General features: G+C 46.3%; 1 protein-coding gene across 1 annotated transcript in view; it reads right to left on the bottom strand.

Moving 5' to 3' along the window:
• The window catches only part of LOC135209592 (phosphatidylinositol-glycan biosynthesis class F protein-like), a 102645-nt gene that overhangs the window by 56394 nt on the left and 22276 nt on the right, over nt 1-23975 (bottom strand). Inside the window, exon 2 of the mRNA XM_064242280.1 lies at nt 21949-22040. Coding sequence (XP_064098350.1) covers nt 21949-22040 — 92 coding nt within the window. The remainder of the gene's footprint in view (nt 1-21948; nt 22041-23975) is intronic.

Raw genomic sequence — 23975 nt, 5'->3', positions numbered from 1 at the left:
TGATTTAAGTTATCTCTTTTCCAAAACTTTTTGAAAATCACAGCCTAAAATCAGGATCATCCACACCTAATCCCTCAGTTTTAATAATAAAGTCTGCATCATTTAAAATGACACCAACTACGTATTACAATCCAGAAAAGAGCAGCTGAGGTTCTTCCAGGACAGACATTGTTTTCTTAGTTAGCTGCTTTGTCTCTTCATACATTTCTTTATAAATAGCAAAAACAGCATGAGCAGTCCTTTCTATTTATGAAAAATGTTCACCAAGTGGGTCCATCTCTTTTGCAATTCTAAGCAAATTGTCTAGGACTGCAAAAACTGTTGCTAGTCCTAACAATGTCAATTGCTTTTGTAGCCCATTTTCCTTCCTCACATAGTTTTACTGTAGCTTTGCAGTTACTGTCACAGGCCCGACATGGATAAACCTCTGAGCTTAATACTCAAGCTACATAGCAAATAATTTCTCTATGCCAGCAATAGAACCCCTCTCACTTTTTCATCATCATTGTAGATTTTAAAGGTGCAGAGCCCTTTGAAGCCTGGAGACCCTTCTATTCCAAATCTTCAAGCAAGGAAGTGTTCTCGTCTGACTTACCATCGCCAACTCCATATCCTGTTTCCTTCAGATGGACTTCTGATGGCAACTTCTTCGTCCTTGGATTCATCTACTTGGTCCTCCCAATAGCGATAGGGGCTATTATATGGTGAATAGGTTTGTGATTGTTTTTACAACAAATCATATTTTTATACAAACCCATTTATTGTAAACATCAGTGCCTTTCACCCTTTCCAAATTTCTCAGATGGAGATTAGCAGAGTAGTATGTGGATCATCATTAAGTAGTACTTCAAAAATAAAGAGTAGCCCAGCATGTGTGGTGGAACCATTCTTGAAACCTTCTACCTTGTGCAACTGAATGCATCCACATAGTTGAAGGTTATTTTATGATGAATGTGTTCATATCAACCTTATTGTAATAACCACCTTTCCTGATTCACTGGCAATTTTAGTTAGTACATAATTAACTGTAACTGCTTGCAATTATGATGACAGCAAATGACATTACCAACTGGAGATTTTAGTTTGACCTGAAATCACAATTTGTCGTAAATTGTATCTTTCTTAACTATACAAACCTGAGGTCCTTTAACAACAGGAATGTACTTACGGCGTAGCTGGAATTACGGCCGTTGAATCTTGAACAAGGTGGTTAGGCAGTAACTACTGTGGGACAGGCTAGCCTGCCCAGATGTAAACACTCCACTTATGCCTTTCGGCCCAGGTTCAGACTGAGGGGTGGCATGAGGTGGGCATATCTGTTAAAGGACCTCAGGTTTGTATAGTTAGGAAAAATACAAGTTACGACAAATTGTGATTTGTTCCAACACGTAATACAAACCCTCAGTCCTTTAACAATAGGAAGACTCACTGATTGGTGGGAGGAATGTGAGTGAGCCTCTAGAACTGACTGGAGTTCTGCGCACCTAGGCTACTCCTCCTGGTCGTAAGAGCGAGGAGGAATGCCCTGCTGCCTCTGACAACTTGATCGGAGTATAGGAGTTGCATGATCAAGAGTCAGGCTTCTGGGCCTTTTCAAAATGAGTGAGGGATCATGACTCATCCGAAAAAGGGCTGTGAAGAATATTTGGTGTCGGAGACATTAATGCAAAGTTCTGGGAAGGGTTTGCATTATTGTCAGTCTCCTTCCTCCCCTTGCTAGAGGAAGGAGCAGGATTGCTTCTATGATTCTGATAAGAAACATAAAAAGGATGCTCTATGTGTAGGCTTACCGCATCAATCGTCCGACCAGCCAGTGTGAGTTTGAGTCCTATCCTCAACCCGAAGGACGAGGAATGGAGGGTCGAGGCGTGGAAGGGGGAGAGCCAGTCACTCTCGCATCCTTCTTACCTCTATCACTGCACAATCAATGGTACGAGATGCAAACTTGCTTGTCCTTTCTGAAGGACGCTGGGTAAAGCAAAACACATCTTGCAAGCATCCACCACTGGTCCATGGAAATGAGGTTCCAAGGACCTGTGGGCAGTCCCGGAGGGAAAGAAGGATATGGTCGCAATGACCTATCCAACTTCCTGTCCGACATATTCTTCGGAGTAATGTCCAGTACCCAACAACTGGTCTATCCATCTGCAGCGAAGTCTCTCACGACCTCATATCCCACTGCAGCGAAGTCTCTCGCAGTCTCGTATCCCACTGTGGCAAAGTCTCTCATGGTCTCGTCGTCTCCGCAATGGATAAAAAGACACCAACATTCCATGGTGTGTGTTGATACTTATGGGTACCGGAACACGCCAGTAGGACAAAGTAATGACTGACCTGGATCAACCGATACAAAGTCCACAGCGTAGCTCGTGACGGTCTTGGATGCTTCGACAGCTGCCGACTGACTACGTTCGGTTGTGTGAGGCGAGCCATCCATGCATCCGAGGCGTAGTCATGTGACCCTTGCCTTTTGAGGGGTAATGCCGAGAGACCATACAAATCGTCTATCTGTTGACACCGATGTCGGAAGGCGAGATGATGATTCTCTTAAGGCATGAGCCCAACAGACGAAAGTCAATTGCCTTCTAGAGACTGAGGTCCCTGATGGCAAGACAGAAGTTCTCATAGTAGTTGAATCTCAACTAAGGAGAAACAATACTATGTGCTGCTGAAGACGAAGGTGATAGGTGAATGCAGGCCTACGTCTTCACGGCTGAATCGAGAGAAGTTAACTCAAGATTCTGAATGTAGAAAAATCCCACCGATGACACCAACCTGTGAAGACGGCTTAATCCCTGTTGTTTTACAGAGGACTGAAAACGCTAAACCGCTACTTCATTGTTGTTTGGTGAGAAGTCGGAGTTGCAATGAAAGCGGAGTGCTTTTCAGTAATGAAAACACAGGGATTGTACTGCCTGAAGAACCGCTTCTCAAGGGCTGAATCTAGGAGGACATCTATATACTTGGAAGTAGAGCTGGCACGGCGGGGAACAGGCGATGTCTTCCAATATACATCTACAATTTGGGGTGAACAATGAACAATTGCACACCTACGAATACGAGATATATTTGGAAGACAAACTCAGATGTCTAAAGAAATCATTCTGCGTCATCGCAGTGGCAGGTGTGATGCAGCGGGAGTCAGACTTCTGGGCCTTTTCGAAATGAGTGAGGGATCGTGACTCATCCCAAAAAGGGCTGTGAAGAATATTGGCGTCGGAGACATTAATGCAAAGTTCTGGGAAGGGTTTGCATTATTGTCAGTCTCCTTACTCCCTTTGCTAGAGAAAAGAGCAGGATTGCTTCTATGATTCTGATAAGAAACATAAAAATGATATTGTTAATATACAATAAAGTTTGTTCATACTTACCTGGCAGATATATATATAGCTGTATTCTCTGAAGTCCGACAGAATTTCTAAAAACTTACGACACACGTAGTGGGAGTAGGGTGGTTAGTACCCATTCCCGCCGCTGGGAGGCGGGTATCAGGAACCATTCCCATTTTCTATCAGATTTCTATCTCCACTGTCTCCTGAGGGGAGGTGGGTGGGTACTTAAAATATATATATCTGCCAGGTAAGTATGAACAAACTTTATTGTATCTTAACAATATCATTTTGTTCATGAAACTTACCTGTCAGATATATATATAGCTGAATCCCACCTTTGGCGGTGGGCGGGGGACAGAAAAGGATTTTAGGAAACATATACATGTAGATGATTGACATCTTGGTTCCTTACCTGTTAGCATAGCTGACTTCGTGATTACTGTCACCCAAGCCTGCATCTGCTTCACTAGACTTACCAACAAGGTAGTGACCTGTGTAGTTGGTGCGCTCTAGATGATCTGTCAACGGGGACGTGACCACAATGTGACTAGACCATGACCATACTTCCAAGGGCAACGAGGCAAAACCACCACCTAAGTTAGCCTAACACATATTCCCACATAAAAAGGCTAATAGAAGGGAAGTCCGCATTCGGCGGCCGACCCTACAACCATAAACATAACAAAGATTAAAAACTCACCTACCCTTTTCTATGGGAAAGGATGAGTGCTACCTCCTGCCCCCAAAATAGTGTCTGCGGCGACGTATGGCCCAAGAGAGTAACAGTTTTCGTACGTCGTTCTCACCTCCCGTAGGTAGTGCGAGGCGAACACCGAGTTACTCCTCCAAAACGTGGCACTCAATATTTTTCTTTGAGGCTATCGAGGTCGAAATATCCCTCACTTCGTTAGGCGTTCCACTCTCAACAGTCCAAAATCTTGTCCCTTGCAAGAAGAGTGCGCCTCCTTTATGGTGTTCCTTAAAAAGAATGCCAGGGCATTCTTGGACATGGGCATATCTGGTCTCTTAACCGAACACCATAAGTTCTCCGCAGAACCTCTACAATTCCTTGTTCTCCGAAGGTATTCTCTTAAGAGCCCTGACAGGACACAGGACTCTTTCTGGCTCTTGACCAATGATCTCCGCCATACCCTTGATCTCAAACTCCTTAGGCCAAGGGTTGGAGGGGTTCTCATTCTTAGCCAGAAACGTCATTCCCAAAGAGCAGACCGCATTATGCCCTTTGCTCCGACGTGCTTACTAATAGCTTGTATCTCGCTAACTCTCTTCGCCGTCGCCAGAGCAGTTAGGAATACAGTCTTCTTCGTCAAGTCTCGCAAAGACGCAGTGTGAAGAGGTTCAAGCGACTTGACATTAAAAACTTTAGGACCACGTCTAAGTTCCAAGAAGGCAACTTAGGAAGAGGTACCTTGGTGGTCTGAAAAAATCTCAAAAGATCATGGAGATCTTTGTTATTGGCTAGGTCTAGACCTCTATGACGAAAAACCACAGATAAAACACTTCTGTAGCCCTTAATGGTCGACACTGCAAGCTTCAAATCTCGTCTGAGATAAAGTAGGAAGTCGGCGATCTGGCTCACAGAGGTCGTGGTAGAGGAAACTCCTTTCTTCTTACATCAGCTCCTAAAAGCTGCCCACTTCGATTGGTAAACCACGATTGATGATGGTCTCCTCGCGGTGGCGATAGCTTTAGCCACCGGTCTCGAAAAACCTCTCGCTCTGGCCAGCTTCTGGATAGTCTGAACGCAGTCAGACTCAGAGCGGAGAGGTTTTTGTGGTACCTCTCGAAGTGGGGCTGTTTGAGTAGATCTCTCCTTAAATGGAATAGATTCTCGGAAAAATCTAACCAGGAATGACATCACCTCTGTGAACCAGTCCGCTGCGGGCCAAAAGGGGGCGATTAACGTTAACCTCGTCCCTTCCGAAGCTGCAAACTTTCTCATCACTTCCCCCAGGATCTTGAAGGGGGGAAATGCGTAGAGATCTAGGCCCGTCCAATCCCATAAAAGGGCGTCTACTGCTACTGCTCCCGGATCGAGAACCGGGGAGCAGTAAAGAGGAAGTCTCGTCGTTCTTGAGGTTGCAAAAACGTCCACCAAAGGACATCCCCAAAGACCCCACAGCTCCTGGCATACGTTCTGATGGAGGGTCCACTCTGTCGGCAGCAACTGTTCTTGTCGACTGAGGAGATCCGCAAGGACGTTCTCGACTCCGGCAATGAACCTTGTCAAGATCGTGATTTCTCTCTCCTTCGCCCAAAGCAGAATCTCTTTCGCTAGAGCGAACAGGGAGCGAGAGTGCGTTCCTCCTTGTTTCTTCAAGTATGCCAGGGCTGTGGTGTTGTCCGAGTTGACTTGGACTACGCGACGGGAGACTTTGTCTTGAAAGAACCGGAGCGCTAACTGAACGGCTGCCAGCTCTTTGAAGTTGAAATGCCAGGGTACCTGTTCCCCTCTCCAGGTGCCTGACACTTCCTCCCCCCCTAGTGTTGCTCCCCACCCCGTGGATGACGCGTCGGAGAACAACACTAGGTCGGGGTTCCGAAGCTTGAGGGACATGCCCTCTGACAGCTTCAACGGATCGAGCCACCATCTTAGATGGCTCTTTACCTCTTCTGAGATGGTCAAAATCATTTCGAGGTTGTCCTTCTCTGTCCAGCTGTCCGACAGGAAGAACTGAAGAGGTCGAAGGTGTAGCCTCCCCAGGGAAACAAACTTCTCCAGCGAGGAAATGGTCCCCAACAGACTCATCCATTCCCTCACCGAGCATGAATCCTTCCCTAGAAAGGCTGACACTTTTTCTATGCCTTGTTGCTGACGTTCCTGGGACGGAAAAGCCCGAAAAGCCACTGAATCCATCTGAATCCCCAGATATACGATGGACTGTGTTGGGGTCAGATGTGACTTTTCGAAGTTCACCAGAAGTCCCAGGGACGCAGCTAAAGACAGAGTCGTTTGCAGGGTCCTTCAGGCACCAGGGTCCCTGCGAAGAGGCTCGTATGAGCCAGTCGTCCAGATAGAGCGAAATCCTGATGTTGGAAAGATAGAGCCACCTCGCCACATTCTTCATTAAGATGGTGAACACAAATGGGGCCGTACTCAGTCCGAAACAAAGAGCCCTGAACTGAAAGAACTTTCCTTTCAGGACGAACCGAAGGTACTTCATAGATTGGGGATGTATCGGGACGTGAAAGTAGGTGTCCTGAAGGTCGAGTGATACCATCCAATCTCCAGGTCATAAGGCCACCAGAACTGACTGAGGTGTCTCCATCTTGAACCTCTGCTTCTCTATAAAGAGGTTCAGACGACTTACGTCCAAAACCGGCCACCACCCTCCCGACTGTTTCGGAACTAGAAACAATCTGTTGTAAAATCCTGGCGTTGCCAGGTCTAAGACCTGTTCCACTGCTCGCTTCTCGAGCATCTGCCCGAGCAGGTCGAAGAGTATCTTCCGCTTTTCTCGAGGATACGACAGGGACAAGTCCCTGGGTGTGGAAGTCAGCGGGGCGGCTTTACGAAAGGGATTTTGTACCCCTTCTCTATGATGTTGAGAGACCAGGTGTCCGCCTCTCTCTCTCCAGGCTTCTCCAAACAACTGCAGCCTGGCTCCTACCGGTGACTGAAGGACGGATCTCTCACTTCTTGCCCCTAGACTTAGCCGGGGCTCTACCTCTAGGAAGACTTCTTCCTCGGGGTGAAGATCTAGCTGAAGTTCCTCCACGAAAGGGCTTCTGCTTTCTACTAGATTGGGCTCCTGAAGACGTGGAAGGGCCAGTAGGACGTCGCGACGACTGAGCCAAAAGGTCTTGAGTGGCTTTCTATTGAAGGCTTACTGCCAGATCCTTCACCATAGCCTGGGGGAAGAGATGGCTCGAAAAAGGCGCATACAAAAGCTCTGCCCTCTGTGCGGGAGAGACAGACTTAGCAGCAAAATTGCAATAAAGCGATCTCTTCTTTAAAACGCCTGCTGAAAAATGAGAGGCTAACTCCTCCGAGCCATCCCTGACAGCCTTGTCCATGCATGACAACACACTGGCCAGCTCCCCGAGGCTAATCGAATCTGGCTTACGAGACTGGTTGTCTAACACTCCCAGACACCAGTCTAAAAAGTTGAATACTTCCAAGGACCTGAAAAGCCCTTCAAAGATGATCCAGTCAGAAGTCGTCCACGAAACCTTCGCTGAAGCTAAGAGAGATCTCCTAGAGGCATCCACAACACTGGCGAAATCTCCTTGCGCCGAAGTAGGAACTTTCAGTCCCAACTCCTCACCAGTTTCGTACCACATCCCTGCCTTACCGCTAAGCCTAGACGGAGGCAGGGCGAAAGTGGTCCTTCCTTGTGCTTCCTAGATTCCATCCATGGTATTAAACCTTACGGAAAGCCCTCTTTGTCGATAGCGAAGTCTTCATCTTAACAAAACCAGGTGCTTTGCTTGCTTTCGACGAAGAAAACTGCGAGGGAGTCGAAGGCGGAGCAGAAGGAAGGAAGGTATCCCTGAACGAATCACGGAGAAGCCGAGCTAAGACTTGGTAGTCCGAAGAAGCAGACGTCGAAGGTTGATCTCCTTCAACCTCTTCCGAAGAGCAGCTTAACTCTCCTTCTTCCTTACCAGAGTGAAACCCCGAAGGAAGAGGCAAAAGACTGTTTGTTATTATGATTGAAGACATAGACAGTAATGTTAAGGATTCGGTAGTGAGTAGTTTCGCAGATGACACAAGAATAAGTAGAGAAATTACTTGTGATGAAGATAGGAACGCTCTACAAAGAGACCTTAACAAAGTATATGATTGGGCAGAGGTAAATAGGATGGTATTTAACTCTGATAAATTTGAATCAATAAATTATGGAAACAGAGAAAGAAAGCTATATGCATATAGGGGACCTAATAATGAGACAATCACAAATAAGGAAGCAGTTAAAGACCTTGGTGTGATGATGAATAGGAACATGTTATGCAATGATCAAATAGCAATTCTGTTGGCAAAATGTAAAGCAAAAATGGGAATGTTGTTACGGCACTTCAAAACAAAGAAAAGCTGAAACACATGATTATGCTTTATAAAAACATATGTTCGTAGTCCACTTGATATTGCAATATGATATGGTACCCACACTATCAAAAGGATATTGCACAAATAGAGAGTGTACAAAGGTCCTTTACAGCTAGAATAGAAGAAGTTAAAGACCTTGACTACTGGGAAAGACTACAATCCTTAAAATTATATAGTCTAGAAAGGAGAAGAGAACGCTACATGATAATTCAGGCATGGAAACAGATAGAAGGAATAGCAGAAAATATCATGGAACTAAAAATATCAGAAAGAGCAAGCAGAGGTAGATTAATAGTGCCCAAAACTATACCAGGAAAAATAAGGAAAGCACACAGGACATTAATCCACTACGCACCAGCATCGATAATGCAGCGTCTATTCAATGCGTTGCCAGCTCATCTGAGGAATATATCAGGAGTGAGTGTAGATGTGTTTAAGAATAAGCTCGACAAATATCTAAACTGCATCCCAGACCATCCAAGATTGGAAGATGCAAAATATACCGGAAGATGTACTAGCAACTCTCTGGTAGACATTAGAGGTGCCTCACACTGAGGGACCTGGGGCAACCCGAACGAACTGTAAGGTCTGTAAGGTAAAGGTAAGGTCTCATATCTGAGCGATGTCGAGAAGAAGTGGGGAGCGGATCCGAACCAGAATCCTTCACAGTCACAGGGTCAACCAAAGCTTGAGGTGAACGTGATGTTGCACGTAGACGTGAAGCATCAGCAATAGACTCGGGAAAAGCGTCCGAGTGAGAGCGAACTTCCACGTTCGCGTCCAAAGCGCTTTTACGAACTCTTCTACAAGCATCCAGCGGAGTGTCCATCCTAGCGTCCATGCGAGCGTCCAAACAAGCGTCGAGCGAAGCGTCCCTCCGAACGTACTGCGAAGATACCGGAACTGCAAACTGACGAGCGTCACGTTGATCGTAGACACGAGCAGGTCTACGAGGAGCAGAAAAGGAAGACGCTTTTTCCTTACTACGAGGATCCAAACGTACTGAAGTCCGTCCAACAGGCTCAACTTCGTCGTTCACAAAAGCGTCGAGATCGGAATGCTGATCGTCCTCTCGCCGAGAAGAGAGGGGAGCACGATGAGACCTCTCTCTCTCCAAAGAAGAACGAAGTCTAGAGGGCGAAACAACCGGAGACGGGGAAGAACGAGGAGAAGGCGGAGGAGACTGTCTGGTCCTTTTGACCGGCAGTCTGTCGCCCTTCCTGCGACGAGGAACCGTCTCCCTCTGCTTAAGCAAAGCATCCAGTTGACGTTGCATAGCGAGTATAACTTCAGTCTGAGAAGTCTCCTTGCGAGGAGAAGAGCTGTGCCTGTGAGAAGGCGAGGGGTGAGGGGACGACTTCTTTCTTCTCACAGGAAAAGCCCTGGCTCTATAGCGACTGGGGCGCTCGAAGGCGTCATCGTCAGATGACGTCCTTGTCTTCTTCTGGGGCGGAAAAGCTACGCTTTCCGGAGAAGACCGCCAATCAGACAAAGCATGACGTGAAGCGTCTTGATCTTGAAAGGTCCTCTTCAGAGGCCGCGAATCCGGACGAGATTCCCACCCCTTGCGCAGGGAGGACTCGTCGGAGGACGAAAAACAATCCTTAAGGAGGCGTGCTCGAGCACGCTCCTTAGCAGCCTGGGAAGCGTCTACTGGAGCTGCTGAAGGGACGTCAGATCGGTGGGGGATCCCCGGACACCCTCCTTCGGCCTTCGACATGCCCTCTCCCTGAGTCCTGGGAGTCCGGCAGAGGTCCCAGCCTAGAGGCGCTATAGAGACGATCTGACGCCCCCTCCACTTCACTAGGGGCACTATCACTGCACTTAGCACTTTGCCTATTTTCAAGGGCAAGCACTTTGGATTCGAGCGTTTTCAAAGAATCCAAAATAAGCGAAAGGGCATTACCCTCCGCAGACACCACTTGAGGGCCCGAAGGGCAACAACACTACGGGGTTTAGGAGTTACAAACTCTACAGGAGGGTTTAGAAGGGGATACATTAATACCCTGTCTGCTACCCGATTTACTCCTGGAGGAAGACCTCCTGATCCTGTCACGCTCTAATTTATTAACGTAGGATTCATACGTCTTCCATTGCACATCAGTCAAACTTTTGCATTCAGTGCAGCAAAATCATACATACAAACTTGTCCCCTACAACCTTTACATACTGTGTGAGGATCAACCAAAGCCTTTGGTAGCCTCACCTTACATTCATCCTTCATGCACACCCTGGCGCTAGCCGAACAGACCCCAAGACATCTTATTCAAGGAAAAACCAAGCCAAAATCTAAACAATCCAAAGTCACGTATGTCTAGCTATCGATCATAAAAAAAAAAAAAAAAAAAAAAAAAAAAAAAAAAAAAAAAGTCAAGAGGATACTTAAGCAAGAACAGTTTTCCAAAATCCTGAGGCGGAGGTGATGTAAAGTTGTTTACAACACCGGCGACAGAAGAAATCCGATAGAAAATGGGAATGGTTCCTGATACCCGCCTCCCAGCGGCGGGAATGGGTACTAACCACCCTACTCCCACTACGTGTGTCGTAAGTTTTTAGAAATTCTGTCGGACTTCAGAGAATACAGCTATATATATACAGGTAGTGACCGACTTACGACCGCAATTGGTTCTGCAAAACAAGTCGTAACTCGATTTGGACGCATGTCGAGTCTGCTAAATTACCGTAGAGTTTATCGTACATATCCATTAATTGTGTAATTATATTGACATCATCTGAAAGTCATATTTTATCAACATTTTCTTAGATTATTACTTATATTATCATATTTAAGTCATAATTCATTATTATTTAACATTCATTATCATTAAAACCATTGTATTACCATTCTTAGTGCATATTCTTACTGTCATATACTATGTATTACGATAATACTTTACGATACCCTTTCACAAGTTCATATACGTATGTAAAAATTCAACCCTTTCTTTAGCTAGTATATTTTGCTGTCTTTTTCTTTAGAATGTGTGTTATATTTCCTAGTTATGATTTCTTTACATTTTTGTAGCATGTGTAACATCTCACACATAGTGTACTAAAATATAAAAATAATTATAACTAGGAAATACAAAGAAGTCTAAAGAAAACAAAGATAGCAAAATAATTAACTAAAGAAAAGGTTGAACCTACAAACGTAGCAATATGAAACAGTGTGATGTGTGGAGAACAGGTACGTCTGACGACTTTGACAAACGTTAACAGTAAGGCGTAGTAATGACGTGTACATTACTACGCCTTACTGTTAACGTTTGTCAAAGTCGTCAGACGAACCCATCTCCACACATCACACTGTTTCATATGCTACGGTTTGTAGGTTCAACCTTTTTCTTTAGTTTCATTGTACGTATTTCCTAGTTATGATTATTTTTATACCATTTATATCGTCTCTCTACACGACATTACTACTCCTTTGCTGTTACATTCGGCAAACGTTTTGTCCAAACTGTTTCTCCTCGCATCATACTGTTTCATAATGCTTCGGTTGTCACGTTCATATAAAAATTCATCCTTTTTTTTTTTTTTTTAGTTAATTTACTTATTGTATTCCTAGTTATGATTTCTTGAATTTTTTATACCATTTGTAACGTCTCTCTACGTACTGTACACTTCGGCAAACGTTTGTCCAAACTGTTTCTCTCGCATCATACTGTTTCATATGCTTCGGTTGTCACGTTCATATAAAATTCAATCTCCTTTTTTTTTTTTTTAGTTAATTTACTTATTGTATTTCCTAGTTATGATTTCTTGGATTTTTTATACCATTTGTAACGTCTCTCTACGTACTGTTTACATTCGCCAAACGTTTGTAAAAACTGTTTCTCCACGCATCATACTGTTTCATAATGAAAATTCGGCAAATTAGGTGTTGCCCTCCCAAATGAACTTCACCTCGTACGCCTATGATTACGTGGAAAAAATTCTATCGAATCGAGGCTTTCACTGAAGAGAGAGAGAGAGAGAGAGTAGAGAGAGGAGAGAGAGAGAGAGAGAGAGAGAGAGAGAGAGAGAGAGAGAGAGAGAAACTTCGTTTTTGTCATGCTCATATAAAAATTCATCCTTTTTTCAGTTATGATTTCTTGGAATTTTTATACCATTTGTAACGTCTGTAACGTCTCTCTACGTACACGAAATTGCGTCTTATGTATTGTACGTTTGTTAAGTTCATAGCAAACCCGTTTCTCTATGCCATCAATTACTGTTTCCTGTTGTTACTTTTGTCAGGCTTTAATTTTAAACACTGGATGCTACCGTACAATTTGTTTAATGTTTGAAAAATACAAAAATTAACAGGTTTGCAAAAAATAGAAAAACAACATTCAAAAATACAATTTTGAAAACTAGTATTGTTAGTTACAGGAAAATATTAAATAAAAATTAAAGACTTCTGCATCGCTGGTGCTTGACTGGAGGTCGTTGACTTCATCAGCTGAAGCGACGGTCGGGGGTGACGGGAGGAGTGTTCGTTTCACAAACATGGTGAGTTTCGTCTGGATTGTTTGTTTCTTTTTTCTCCTCGTAAAATTTCACGATACGGACGAAACAAATCGTGTGCCATCCGTTCAATCTTTGAAAACCTTTCATAATTTGGGTCCATTTCTTCGAAATGTGCAAGGAGTTTTATTTAGTTGAGCTAATCCTTTCGATAATCCCTTGGCGTAAATTTCCTTTCTGGCAAACTCTTCATCCTCCGCTTCTCTTCTTTCTTCCTCCGCCACTCGTTCTTCTTCCAATTCAATCAGCTCTTCATTTGTAAGTTCTTCGGAAGCGTGGTCTAGTCAATCCTCAATATCTTCTATTTCACAATCCAAGGAAAGCTCTTTTGACAGTTTCACTATTTTTCCCCGTATCACATCAAGTTCTTGTTCACTGTCAAATCCATCAAAATCATTCACATAACGTTTAAACGCACTTCTTCCATATGCCATTCATACACTTCGCCGTCACAGTCTCCCAGGCAGAAGACACATTCTTGATAGCATGCAGAATATTGTAGCGTTTCCAAAATTCTCGTAGGGATAGTTCTCGGTCGGCATCTAGAGCAGCTATGGCTTGCGCAAGGTGATTCTTAAATAGTTTGCCTTAAATGTTGCAATCGAACCTTGGTCCATAGGTTGAAGAATTGGAGTGGTGTTTGTGCAAAAAAACCACTTTCACATCAGGATTCAGATCAGTAAGTGAGGTGGATGTCCAGGTGCATTATCGAGCAGCAGTAAAATATTGAAAGGAATTCCTTTCTCTAGGCAGTATTCACGCACTTGAGGAATGAAACAGTTGACAAACCAGTCTTCAAAAAGTGTCTGCGTCATCCATGCCTTACGGTTAGAGCGAAAGTAACAGGCAAAGTGTACTTGCTTACATTCTTGAACGCTCGTGGTTTTCTGAATGATAAATTAAAAAGGGTTTCAGCTTGAGCCCCGCGACATTCCACCAAGCAGTAGAGTCAGCCTATCCTTAAAAGCTTTAAATCCTGGCATGCTACTGCTTCCTTTATGGATGTAAGTGCGTTCTGGCATTCGTTTCCAGAACAAACCTGTTTCATCAACATTAAATATTTGTTCTGGAAGATATTCCTCATCCGTAATCATTTCATCGAGACTGTCGACAAACTTGCTAGCTCCTTCCTCATCCGCACTCGCTGCTTCTCCAGTCACTCGAACACTATGCAGCTGGAATCGTTTTTTTGAAACCTCTTGAACCAGCCAACGCTTGCCAAAAATTCTTGCTTATACTCTACTCCAGCACGTTCCTTCAAACGTCTGAAACAGACTTCTAGCCTTCATCTGCACAGTAAAAAGGCTTAAAACGGTGTCCTTTTTTGGATTTGATCTTCCATCCAAACATGCAATAATTTTTCCATTTCTTGGATGGGGCCCAGTGCGTTGTTTCGTAATCACTGTCGATCGCATGGGTGCAGAACCTTTCACAGCATCACGAATCCTTTCCTTATCCTTAAGAATCGTGGACACAGTAGAATGAGATAACTTCATATCACGTGCGATCACATTCACTTTCTTCCCTTCTTCGAACTGCTTAATCACTGTCATTTTTGTGTCCAAGTCAATGGCCTTCCTTTCCTTCTTGGCATGTTGAGAGTAGATAAACACAGTTTCCTCTTGGCAGACATTTCAAAAAATGATCAAAATTAACACAAAGTTATTGAAAAATGAACACAGCAGAGCGAGAGATGCGTTCAGTACGGAGCTACAGGCAAACACTGAGTGAGCGCGGGACCCGAGAGATGCACGGATGCCGCAGGAAAAAGTATCGTACGTTCGTATGCACGTTCTGCCGAAAAGGGTGAAAATAATAGTCGTAAAGTCGATCAGACGTAAGTTGCATAGGTCGTAAGTCGGTCATTACCTGTATCTGACAGGTAAGTTTCATGAACAAAAGGAGCTTATGCATAGGCTTACCGCATCAATCGTCCAAACAGCCAGTGTAAGTTCGAGTCCTATCCTCAACCCGAAGGAGAGGAATGGTAAGACGAGGCGTGGAAGGGGGAGAGCCAGTCACTCTCGCATCCTTCTTACCTCTACAACTGCACACCATGGACGAGATGCAACTTGTCCTGTCAAGGAGCTGTGTAAGCAAACACATCTTGCAAGCATCCACCACTGGTCCAGGGAAATGAGGTTCCAAGGACCTGTGGGCAGTCCCGGAGGGAAAGAAGGATATGGTCGCAATGACCTATCCATCTTTCTGTCCGACATATTCTTCAGAGTGATGTCCAGTACCCATACTGGTCTATCCGTCAGCAAGCAAAGTGTCTCGCGGTCTTGTATCCCACTGCAGTGAAGTCTCTCGTGGTCTCGTACCCAACTGTGGCGAAGTCTCTTCGTCTCCGCGGTGGAAAGGACACCGACACTCCATGGTGGGTGTCGATGGTTATGGGTACCAGAACAAGCTAGTAGGATGAAGTAATGATTGATCTGGAACAACCGAACTAAGTCCACAGCGTAGCTCGTGACGGTCTTGGACGCTTCGACAGCTGCAGACTGACTGCGTTCGGTTGTGTGAGGCAAGCTGTCCAAGCATCCGAGGCGTAGTCACGTGACCCTCGCCTTTTGAAGGGTTATGCCGAGAGACCATACAAATCGTCTACTTGCCACCGATGTCGGAAGGCGAGATGATGATTCTCTCAAGGCATGTGCCCAACAGGCGAAAGTCAATTGCCTTCTAGAGACCGAGGTCCCTGATGGCAAGACAGAAGTTCTCATAGTCATTGAATCTCAGCTAAGGAGGAATAAAAATATGTGCCGTTGAAGACGAAGGTGGAAGGTGAATGCAGACCTACGTCTTTACAGCCGAATCGAGGGAAGTAACTCTCAAGATTCTGAACTTAGAAAAGTCCCGCTGATGACAACCCGCGAAGACGGTTTAATCCCTGTGATTTACAAAGGACTGAAAACGCTAAACCGCTACTTCATTGCTGTTCGGTGAGAAGTCGGAGTTGCAATGAAAGCGGAGCGCTTTCCAGTAATGAAAACAAAGGGATGTACTGCCTGAAGAACCGCTTCTCATGGGCTGAATCATCATCTTCTTCCCAGGTTATCTAGGGAGGACATCTATATACTTGGAAATAGAGCTGGGAGGGCAGGGAACAGGCAATGTCTTCCATTATACATCTACAATTCGGGGTGAACAATGAACAATTGCACACCTATGAATACGAGATATATTTAGAAGACAAACTCAGATGTCTGAAGAAAACATTCTGCATTATCGCAGAGGCAGGTGCGATGCAGCGGGAGACTAGGATACAGACTTCTGTTACCGTGCGGTAAACAGAAAGATGATAGCGAGTCTATTGAGATACTCTGTCTGAAAATTCTTGCAATGTCCAAGGCGATGCAGTAGAGATGGTCATTCACGTATGCGAGAATTCCAGCCAACCAAAGACCTAAGTCTATGATTGCCAGGCAGAGATTCAGTTCAGTAGTCAATCATTGTAGAGGAGAGAGACATAATCCGACCGTGCTATCTCGGAGAGCCAGCTGGTACTGCAGCCCAATACACCCCTAGCTCTCGCTCACTCGTCATCCTGAGTTGCCTGGTAATCCATTCCAAGAAGGAATGCGTTCGGCTAGAACCATCGAGCGCAAAAAAATACGCTCGAGCATTTGCATTTAATTGAAACGGATTTCGGTGAATACAAACGCTGAGGTGGTGTTGTTGTAACACTACCATATGTTGGAATTAACTTTGTGAAAGGCTTTACTTGTTTATTTAGTTGAGTATGACATTTAATTTGCTGTTTCAACGTTTTCTTTAATGTCATTTGAATTATGAATTTTATTAAATAATCTAAGTTTATTGAAACACTGCATTATTATTAATTGTATTGTATTGCTTTAATTTGAGTGATTTGCCTTTGTAATTGTTGAGTAAGAAATTTGAGAATAAGTGATTGTTACTGTTTTGTGATCCTGTAAGATTTTCCGATGACTTCTTGTCATCGTTTGTTGTAAGAATTTAAACAAAATATAGTTAGAAACAGCAGCGTCACCACCTGGCTTTCCTTTCTTAACCCTTCTTGAATGTTGTTAGTCATATATTAAGAACACCATAAGTATCTCAAAATCGAAACTGGAACTCCTGGGAGGTTTGCAGGGCAGTCCCAAATTGCAGTTTAATTAAGAAGATACTTTTCGTCTCGGTCACAACCCGTAGTTATTTTAACTACGATCATGTGCCTACACCTCGGACAATTCAACTGATAACAGAAGCATGTCCGCGAGGGCAAAATATAGTAGTTTATTTGTAGGTTCCTGTACATAGACCTCCATCCTAAATTCTCTTCCATTCGAGGAACAAGAATAAGGACTGGAAGCCGGCACCCTTCATTCTCTAATAAAGAGAGTGAAGGAGAAGTTTTCCCCGAAGGAAGACTTCTATGGTGATAACAGGATACCGAAGACGATAGTTCAAGCCAAACTGGATGTTCCCACCCGTTCTTCTCTATCCCAGGGTTGGCCGCCTACTGAGGTGACGGACTGTCAGGTCCATCCACGCTGAGCCCTTCCCGAGATATTCTTCCTTCAGCAGCAGTGCTTCTCTCGAATGCTAGAAATTCCAGGAATTCGAGCAATCGGCGAGATACACGATTATCGTAGTAACAATTATCTGGGATTCTCGTCTCGCCCACTCTGGACCGTGGTTTCGCCCAAGTGTTTGCAGATCGTAGAAGAGCAGAACACTCGGAGATTGCTAGAAAATCCGAAGAACTCTAAGCACTCGGCGAGAGAGGGAATGGGGGAGGAAGATTGGATACTCGCTCACCTTCCCAGCAGAACTAGCAGTCGGAGAAGTGAGTACGAGCTCAGAGACTAGGAAAACGTTACCGTCTGGAGAAAACGTTTTCCCGAGGAGGGTTACGAACTCGTACTGTAGGCTAAATGTCTGCCGCCACCGGGACCGTCGTCTGGGTGGGGCAGAGCGAGCACCTGACAGGAGCGAGCCAATACCGTCCTCCGACGTGTCCCAGTCCTCGTCGAGGTCGAAACCTCTTCAGAGGACCGAAAGGGGAGCCCACCCTGGTCTCTGAGTGCGTGGTCCAGACGGGCCGTCATGTGAATGGTGGTGATGGTCCCTCCGAGAGTCTGGGAAGTGTCATTCATCCTCGCCATCCCCCACAGGATCTCCTCCAACCACTTGAGCGAGGATCTGTTGGTCCCAAGACCGAACCAGGCTCGTGGCCGGACCGTAAGAAGTGCATTCCTCACGGTCACTCCTGTTCGCCTCATTCCTCCCGGTGTAGCCTGAGGAGGTTGAAGGGACAGGTGAGGGAGACCTGATGCTCCTACCCTGCCTACTAGCAGAACCAGTAGGCTGGGAGGACTGCAGGTGATCAAGCTGCAGGTCTGGACCAGCAGCTTCTTGTGGAGAAACGCTGGACCAAGAAACGCAGCTTCGGTCTCTTATGTCAGGGGAGCTGTTATGAGAGCTCTTCCCCTGCCTACCAGCAGAACCAGTAGGCTGGGAGGACTGTAGGCAATCATCAACCACGGTGACGATCTAGCTGCCGGTCTGGACCAGCTGTCTTCTTGCAGAGAAACGCTGGACCAAGAACAGAGCGTCAGTCTCTTCAGGAGAGCTGCTGGCGATTGGGCTGACTGGTCGAGTGGCTAGACCAAGAGCAGCTGCGATGGTCCTAAGCATCAGAAGAGCTGCTGCTGGTTCCCCTATCCGCCCTGTCCCGGTGGGAGCGGTGGTCAGGGGACCGGCAGAGTCCGCTGTCGCGGTGGGAGCGTGCCCCTCACGATCACTTCTGATCATCTCGCTCTTCCCAGTGTAGCCCGAGGAAGTTGAAGGGATAGGAGAGGTAGGCATGACGCTCTCCCTCCGCCTACCGGCAGAACCGGCGTGCTGGGGGGGACTGCAGATGCTCGCCAACCCGCAGTGGCGATCGATCTGCAGGCCTGGTCGAGCGGCTGGACCGAGAACCGTGGTGACGGTCCTGAGCGTCAGAAGAGCTGCTGCTGGTCCCCCTCTCCGCCCGGTCCCGGTGGGAGCGGCGGTCAGGGGACTGGCAGAGTCCGCTGTCGCGGTGGGAGCGAGGCCTGTCCTCACGGCGCATCACGCCGCCTGGACAGCCGAGGCTGGTCCAGGCGACCAAGGGGACAGCTTCCTCGCCTCAGACCGCAGCTGGTCTGGAACCGTCGCGTCAACCCTGGGTACCGGCGACTCGCCACGAAAGCGATTGCTGGCCTGGTGGGAGTCACCTGGGCGACTCCCACCAGTCTTCCGCTCCGTGCCTGGATAAGGGCACCGAGCGAACTCGGTTGCCTGGGTCTTGGCTGCACTGTCACCTGCAGGTGACAATACACTAGGTACCTCTCGCAAACGAGAGGCCGAGACGGTACCTGGCGTCGAGGCGGAACCTCTGGTGCCAGGAGAGGAGGTACCGGTGTTAGCCGGTAGCCCTTCAGTCCCCGAAGGAACAGGAGGACCAGCGGAAGTCCCAACTGTCCCACCGGAGTGGGACAGACCCTTAGTGGTCTCTGAGCAAGACATCTTAGGGGGGGAGGAGGCTACCTTCTTCTTCTTTGGCCGGGAGCCTCAGAAGTTGAAGGGGGAGGAGGCGGCAGAAGATGACGGCAACATCTTCCTCTTCTTCCTAGACTTCCTCTTCGCCAGTTCCACAGGACAACCGACAGGTCCTCCATCCAGGACGGAGTTGGGGCAATTGCTGAAGCAACACGGCCCAACTGCACCTGTCCAGAGGGACCTGCGGGGGGTAGTACAGTGAGGAACTCTTCCCTCGAGGAGGGCTTCGAAACTCCTACCTGGCAGGTGAAACGTCTGCCACCCCCGAGACTGGTCGCGACCGTCGTCTGGGTGAGGCTGTCTCTGAAAGAAAAGGATTAATTAAAAGAGGGCTGGATGGCCTGCCTCCACCGGTCTCTGCGTGCACGGACCCGCGGGAACGTCACGTCAACCCTGGGCACCGGACGATTGCTAAAGAGCGATCGCCGGTCTGGCGAGAGTCACCCGAGCGACTCCTACCATCTTCTGCTCCGTGCCTGGGTCCTGACACGGGGAGCGAACTCCACAGTCTGAACCCTGGCTGCACGGTCACCCGTAAGTGACCGTACACTTGGTAATGCTCGCAAGCGGGCGGCCAAGACTGTTCCTGGACCGGAGGTGGAACCTTCGGAACCAGGAGAGGAGATACCAGCGGTGGCCGGTACCTCCATGGTCCCCATCTGCTTCCTCCCCGAGGAAGGAGAGACGGGCTACGTTCCCGAAGGAATGGGAGGACCAGCGGAAGACCCACCTGTCTCACCGGAGCGAGACAGACCCTTAGAAGTCCCGTGACGAGACATCTTAGAGGGGGAGACCACCTTCTCTTACGGCAAAGCCTAAAAGTTGAAGGGGGGGGGGGGGGGGCATGAAGATATGAAGATCTCGAAGAGGAGGATGCCGACACTTAACAAGCTCTCTTCCTCTTCGGTTTCTCCTTCTGCCAGACTTCTACCATCAGGTGTAGAAAACCTCACAGGGCAGCGCAACAGCTTCATCCAGTGACATAACTCCCAGGAGTAGTGGTAATGAAAAATGATTATCAGCAGCGGGAACAGTACACACATTTGAGGATCGGTACGCAACATGCTACAAGTCATAGGTACAAATCCAAGGATAGGATCCAATACGAAGAGCATCCAACCAATAATGCTGAAAACACAATCACCACCAGTCTGTAAAATAAGGGAAAAAAAAAATGATTTAAGTAATGAGGATACTCCTCACACATCCTAGGGCGCCGCCCTCCGAAGTGAGAGGAGATCCCCAAACACAACACCCCACGCCCATCCTTCTACCTTCTTCCGATAGTAAGTGAAAGGAAGAAGGAGAAGAGAAATTATCATAACAAAACACGGACAAACCTTTGAAGTTCCCTTGGTAATTCCCAAGCATAAGCGTAATTTCCAGATGAACACATGTTCCATTACAGGATCAATATCACTTACGTTAAATACATGTCTTATCCTCATGATAAATACATATCTCGTCCTCATGCAGGTCTGAGCCAGTGTTAAAGGGCGAAAGAATGTAAATAATATGTTCGCATACCTTAGCCGCTGACTCTTAACAGAAGTAGAGGGGCGGTTACAAAGGCTATCACAAAAGGGGTTTGTATATTAATGAAAAACCAAGGACAAACCTTTGTTTAGTATTAATATCAAACACCGTATATGTATAACTATTTAAATACAAAAAATAAACCAAAAGGATCATACCGGGAAAAAAGATCAACAACCAGTCAGCCAGAGCTCACAAACATACGTCTTCATCGGAAGACGGCCGAAAGCAAAGTGGAGTGTTTACATCCAGGCAGGCTAGGGTAGTTACTGCCTAACCGCCTTGTTCAAGATTCAATGGCCGTAATTCCCGCTACGCCGTAAATTAATTCCTATTGTTAAAGGACCGAAAGGTTTGTATTACGTATCGGAACAAACATATCTCGTCCTCATGCAGGTCTGAGCCAGTGTTAAAGGGCGAAAGAATGTAAATAATATGTTGGCATACCTTAGCCGCCGACTCTTAACACAAGTAGAGGGGCGGTTACAAAGGCTATCACAAAAATTGGGTTTGTATATTAATTGAAAAATAAACCAAAAGGATCCCACCGAGAAAAAAGATCAACAACCAGTCAGCCGGAGCTCACAAACACGTCTTCATCAGAAGACGGCCGAAAGCAAAGTGGAGTATTTACATCTGGGCAGCATGGTAGTTACTGCCTAACCACCTTGTTCAAGATTCAACGGCCGTAATTACATTCCTATTGTTAAAGGACCGAGGGTTTGTATTACTTGTCGGAACAACTCTTTATTTTAACTTTTTATTCTTGTAATTTCTTTTAATCCTGTCGCACTAAAAACAAAATTACACTACATTTGTCACATCAAAAATTTTGGGAACCCTGTGAATCTCAAGAGTTAATGAATTATCTGCATTCTTTGCTCATTCAAATTTTCATTAAGTGTACTTTAAAACAGGACATTCACAGTGAACTAATATACTCACTCAATTAAATATGCTCCATACAGGACAGTTATGATGTGGATGCCACAAATACTGCATAAACTCAGGACTATTATCAAAAAGCCATCAGCAACCTGAAAACAAAGTTGGGCACAAAATTATAAGAACACTTCACATGAAAAAATTAGCACAATCTTTCAGAAGCAATGAGTTTACTAAAATAAAGACAAAGAGACAAGTATTTTAATATCTAACATAGCTAGGCTACATTTAAAGGCTCCTACAGAAATATGACAATTTGTCCAAAATTGCATTTTTCCTAACTATACAAACCTGAGGTCCTTTTACAATAGGAAGGTACTAGCGGCAGCTGGATAGGTCGTAAGCTTTCGAACAAGGGGTTCGGTAGTTAACTGCTTGTCCGACAGGCGCGCGCGCGCGACTGGGAGGTAAACAAATCACTTTTGCTTTTGGCCCAATCAAAAACTGCAGAGTGAGGGGTGGCATGAGTGGGACTATGTGTAAAACGGACCTCAGGTTTTTGTATAGTTAGGAAAAATGCAATTTTGGACAAATTGTCATTTTGTTCCGACACGGCATACAAACCTTCGGTCCTTTTACAATAGGAAGACTCACTTCTTGGTGGGAGGAATCTGAGTCTTTAGTGAACAGACTGGTGTTCGCCCAACCTTGAAGCCTCCCTGGTCGTAAGAGCGAGGGAGGGATCCAAGCCTCTGTCCGATTGATCGGGGTGTGCACCGCAGGATCAATGGTCAGACCTCTGGACCAAGTACTAAGAGAGAGGCAAGCGTATCTCTTCGTACCAGCAAAACAAGAACAAGTTCCTATTTGCAAGAGGCAACATAAAGTTATGGTTTGTCTCTTGTTGGCATCCACTTCCCCCCCTTGTAGGAGGAAGTGGTGGATATTCGCTCCCATCCCTAGTGAAAGGGATAGGATGGGGCTCTGTCGAGTAGCTCACCGGCATCTCGTCCTTATCCAGCAAGGTGATGACCGTATCCCTCTACCCACAGGTAGAGGGGTGGGGAGAAAAAGATAGGAAGAGAAGCCAGTCACTCTCATTCACTTATCTATTCTTACAGTCACACCAGGACTCGATGCTGTTCAGCCTGCTAGGGTCTGGGTTAGCTACACAACATGTTGAGCAGCCACCACGGGTCCCAACCCAAGGAAAACGATCCAAGGAGCTGTGGGCAATATCCAAAAGGTAGAAGGATGTGCCAGTGGTCTGGTTGTACCAGACCCTGCCTTCAGTACCTGCGCCACGGAGAAGTTCTTGTGTAACTCGAGGGAGTGTACTTCTAGGTCATCTTGGTGCTGACGAAGAGTCTTCAACACTCAGCCTGGGATGTCGAGTTTCTTCAGAAAGCGCGGTCGCGCTTTCACAGGACAAAGCAGCATCTCCTTCGCATCGAAGGCGGTGAAGTCCATTAGGGAGGGGATTGTGAAGGACTCTAACCCGACGTCAGGAACCGAAGGGGTTCTGAGTCTTCGCTACGAAGTCTGTACGAAATCGAGCGTCACGAATCCCCATCAATCCCCTGGATGCTTGACTTCGCAGGAAAAGTCATGCAATTACCTCAGAGGAAAAGAAGGGAATGGTCGTATGACCTATCCCTCTTCTTGACTTCGGTGATGTCCTGTACCCATACATGGTGAGCTTATCTGTCTGCAGCGAAGTGTCTCACATTCTCCTATCCCCATGCAGTGAAGTTCTTCTCGGTAGTGGATAGGACACCGACACTCAATGGTGGGTGTCGATGGTATGGGTACTGTGACAAGCCGTTAGGACGAAGAAAAGACTGTTATGGAACAACCGAACTAAGTCCCCAGCGAAGTTCGTAACTGACTTGGGCGCTCTGACAGCTGCCGACTGATTGCGTTCGGTAGGAGGCAAGTTGTCCAAGCACCCGAGCAAGTCACGTGACCTTCGCCTTAAAAGGTTATGCCAAGAGACTAAACAAAATAATTTGTTCGTCAACCGATGCCAGCAAGGTCGATGGTGGTGATTCTCTTAAGGCATGTGCCCAACAGGCGAAAGTCAATTG

This window comes from Macrobrachium nipponense, chromosome 11 (assembly GCF_015104395.2).
Source record: "Macrobrachium nipponense isolate FS-2020 chromosome 11, ASM1510439v2, whole genome shotgun sequence".
Lineage (NCBI taxonomy): Eukaryota > Metazoa > Arthropoda > Malacostraca > Decapoda > Palaemonidae > Macrobrachium > Macrobrachium nipponense.
Note: the sequence above shows the minus strand (reverse complement) of the source record. Positions and strands in the feature narration are given on the sequence as shown.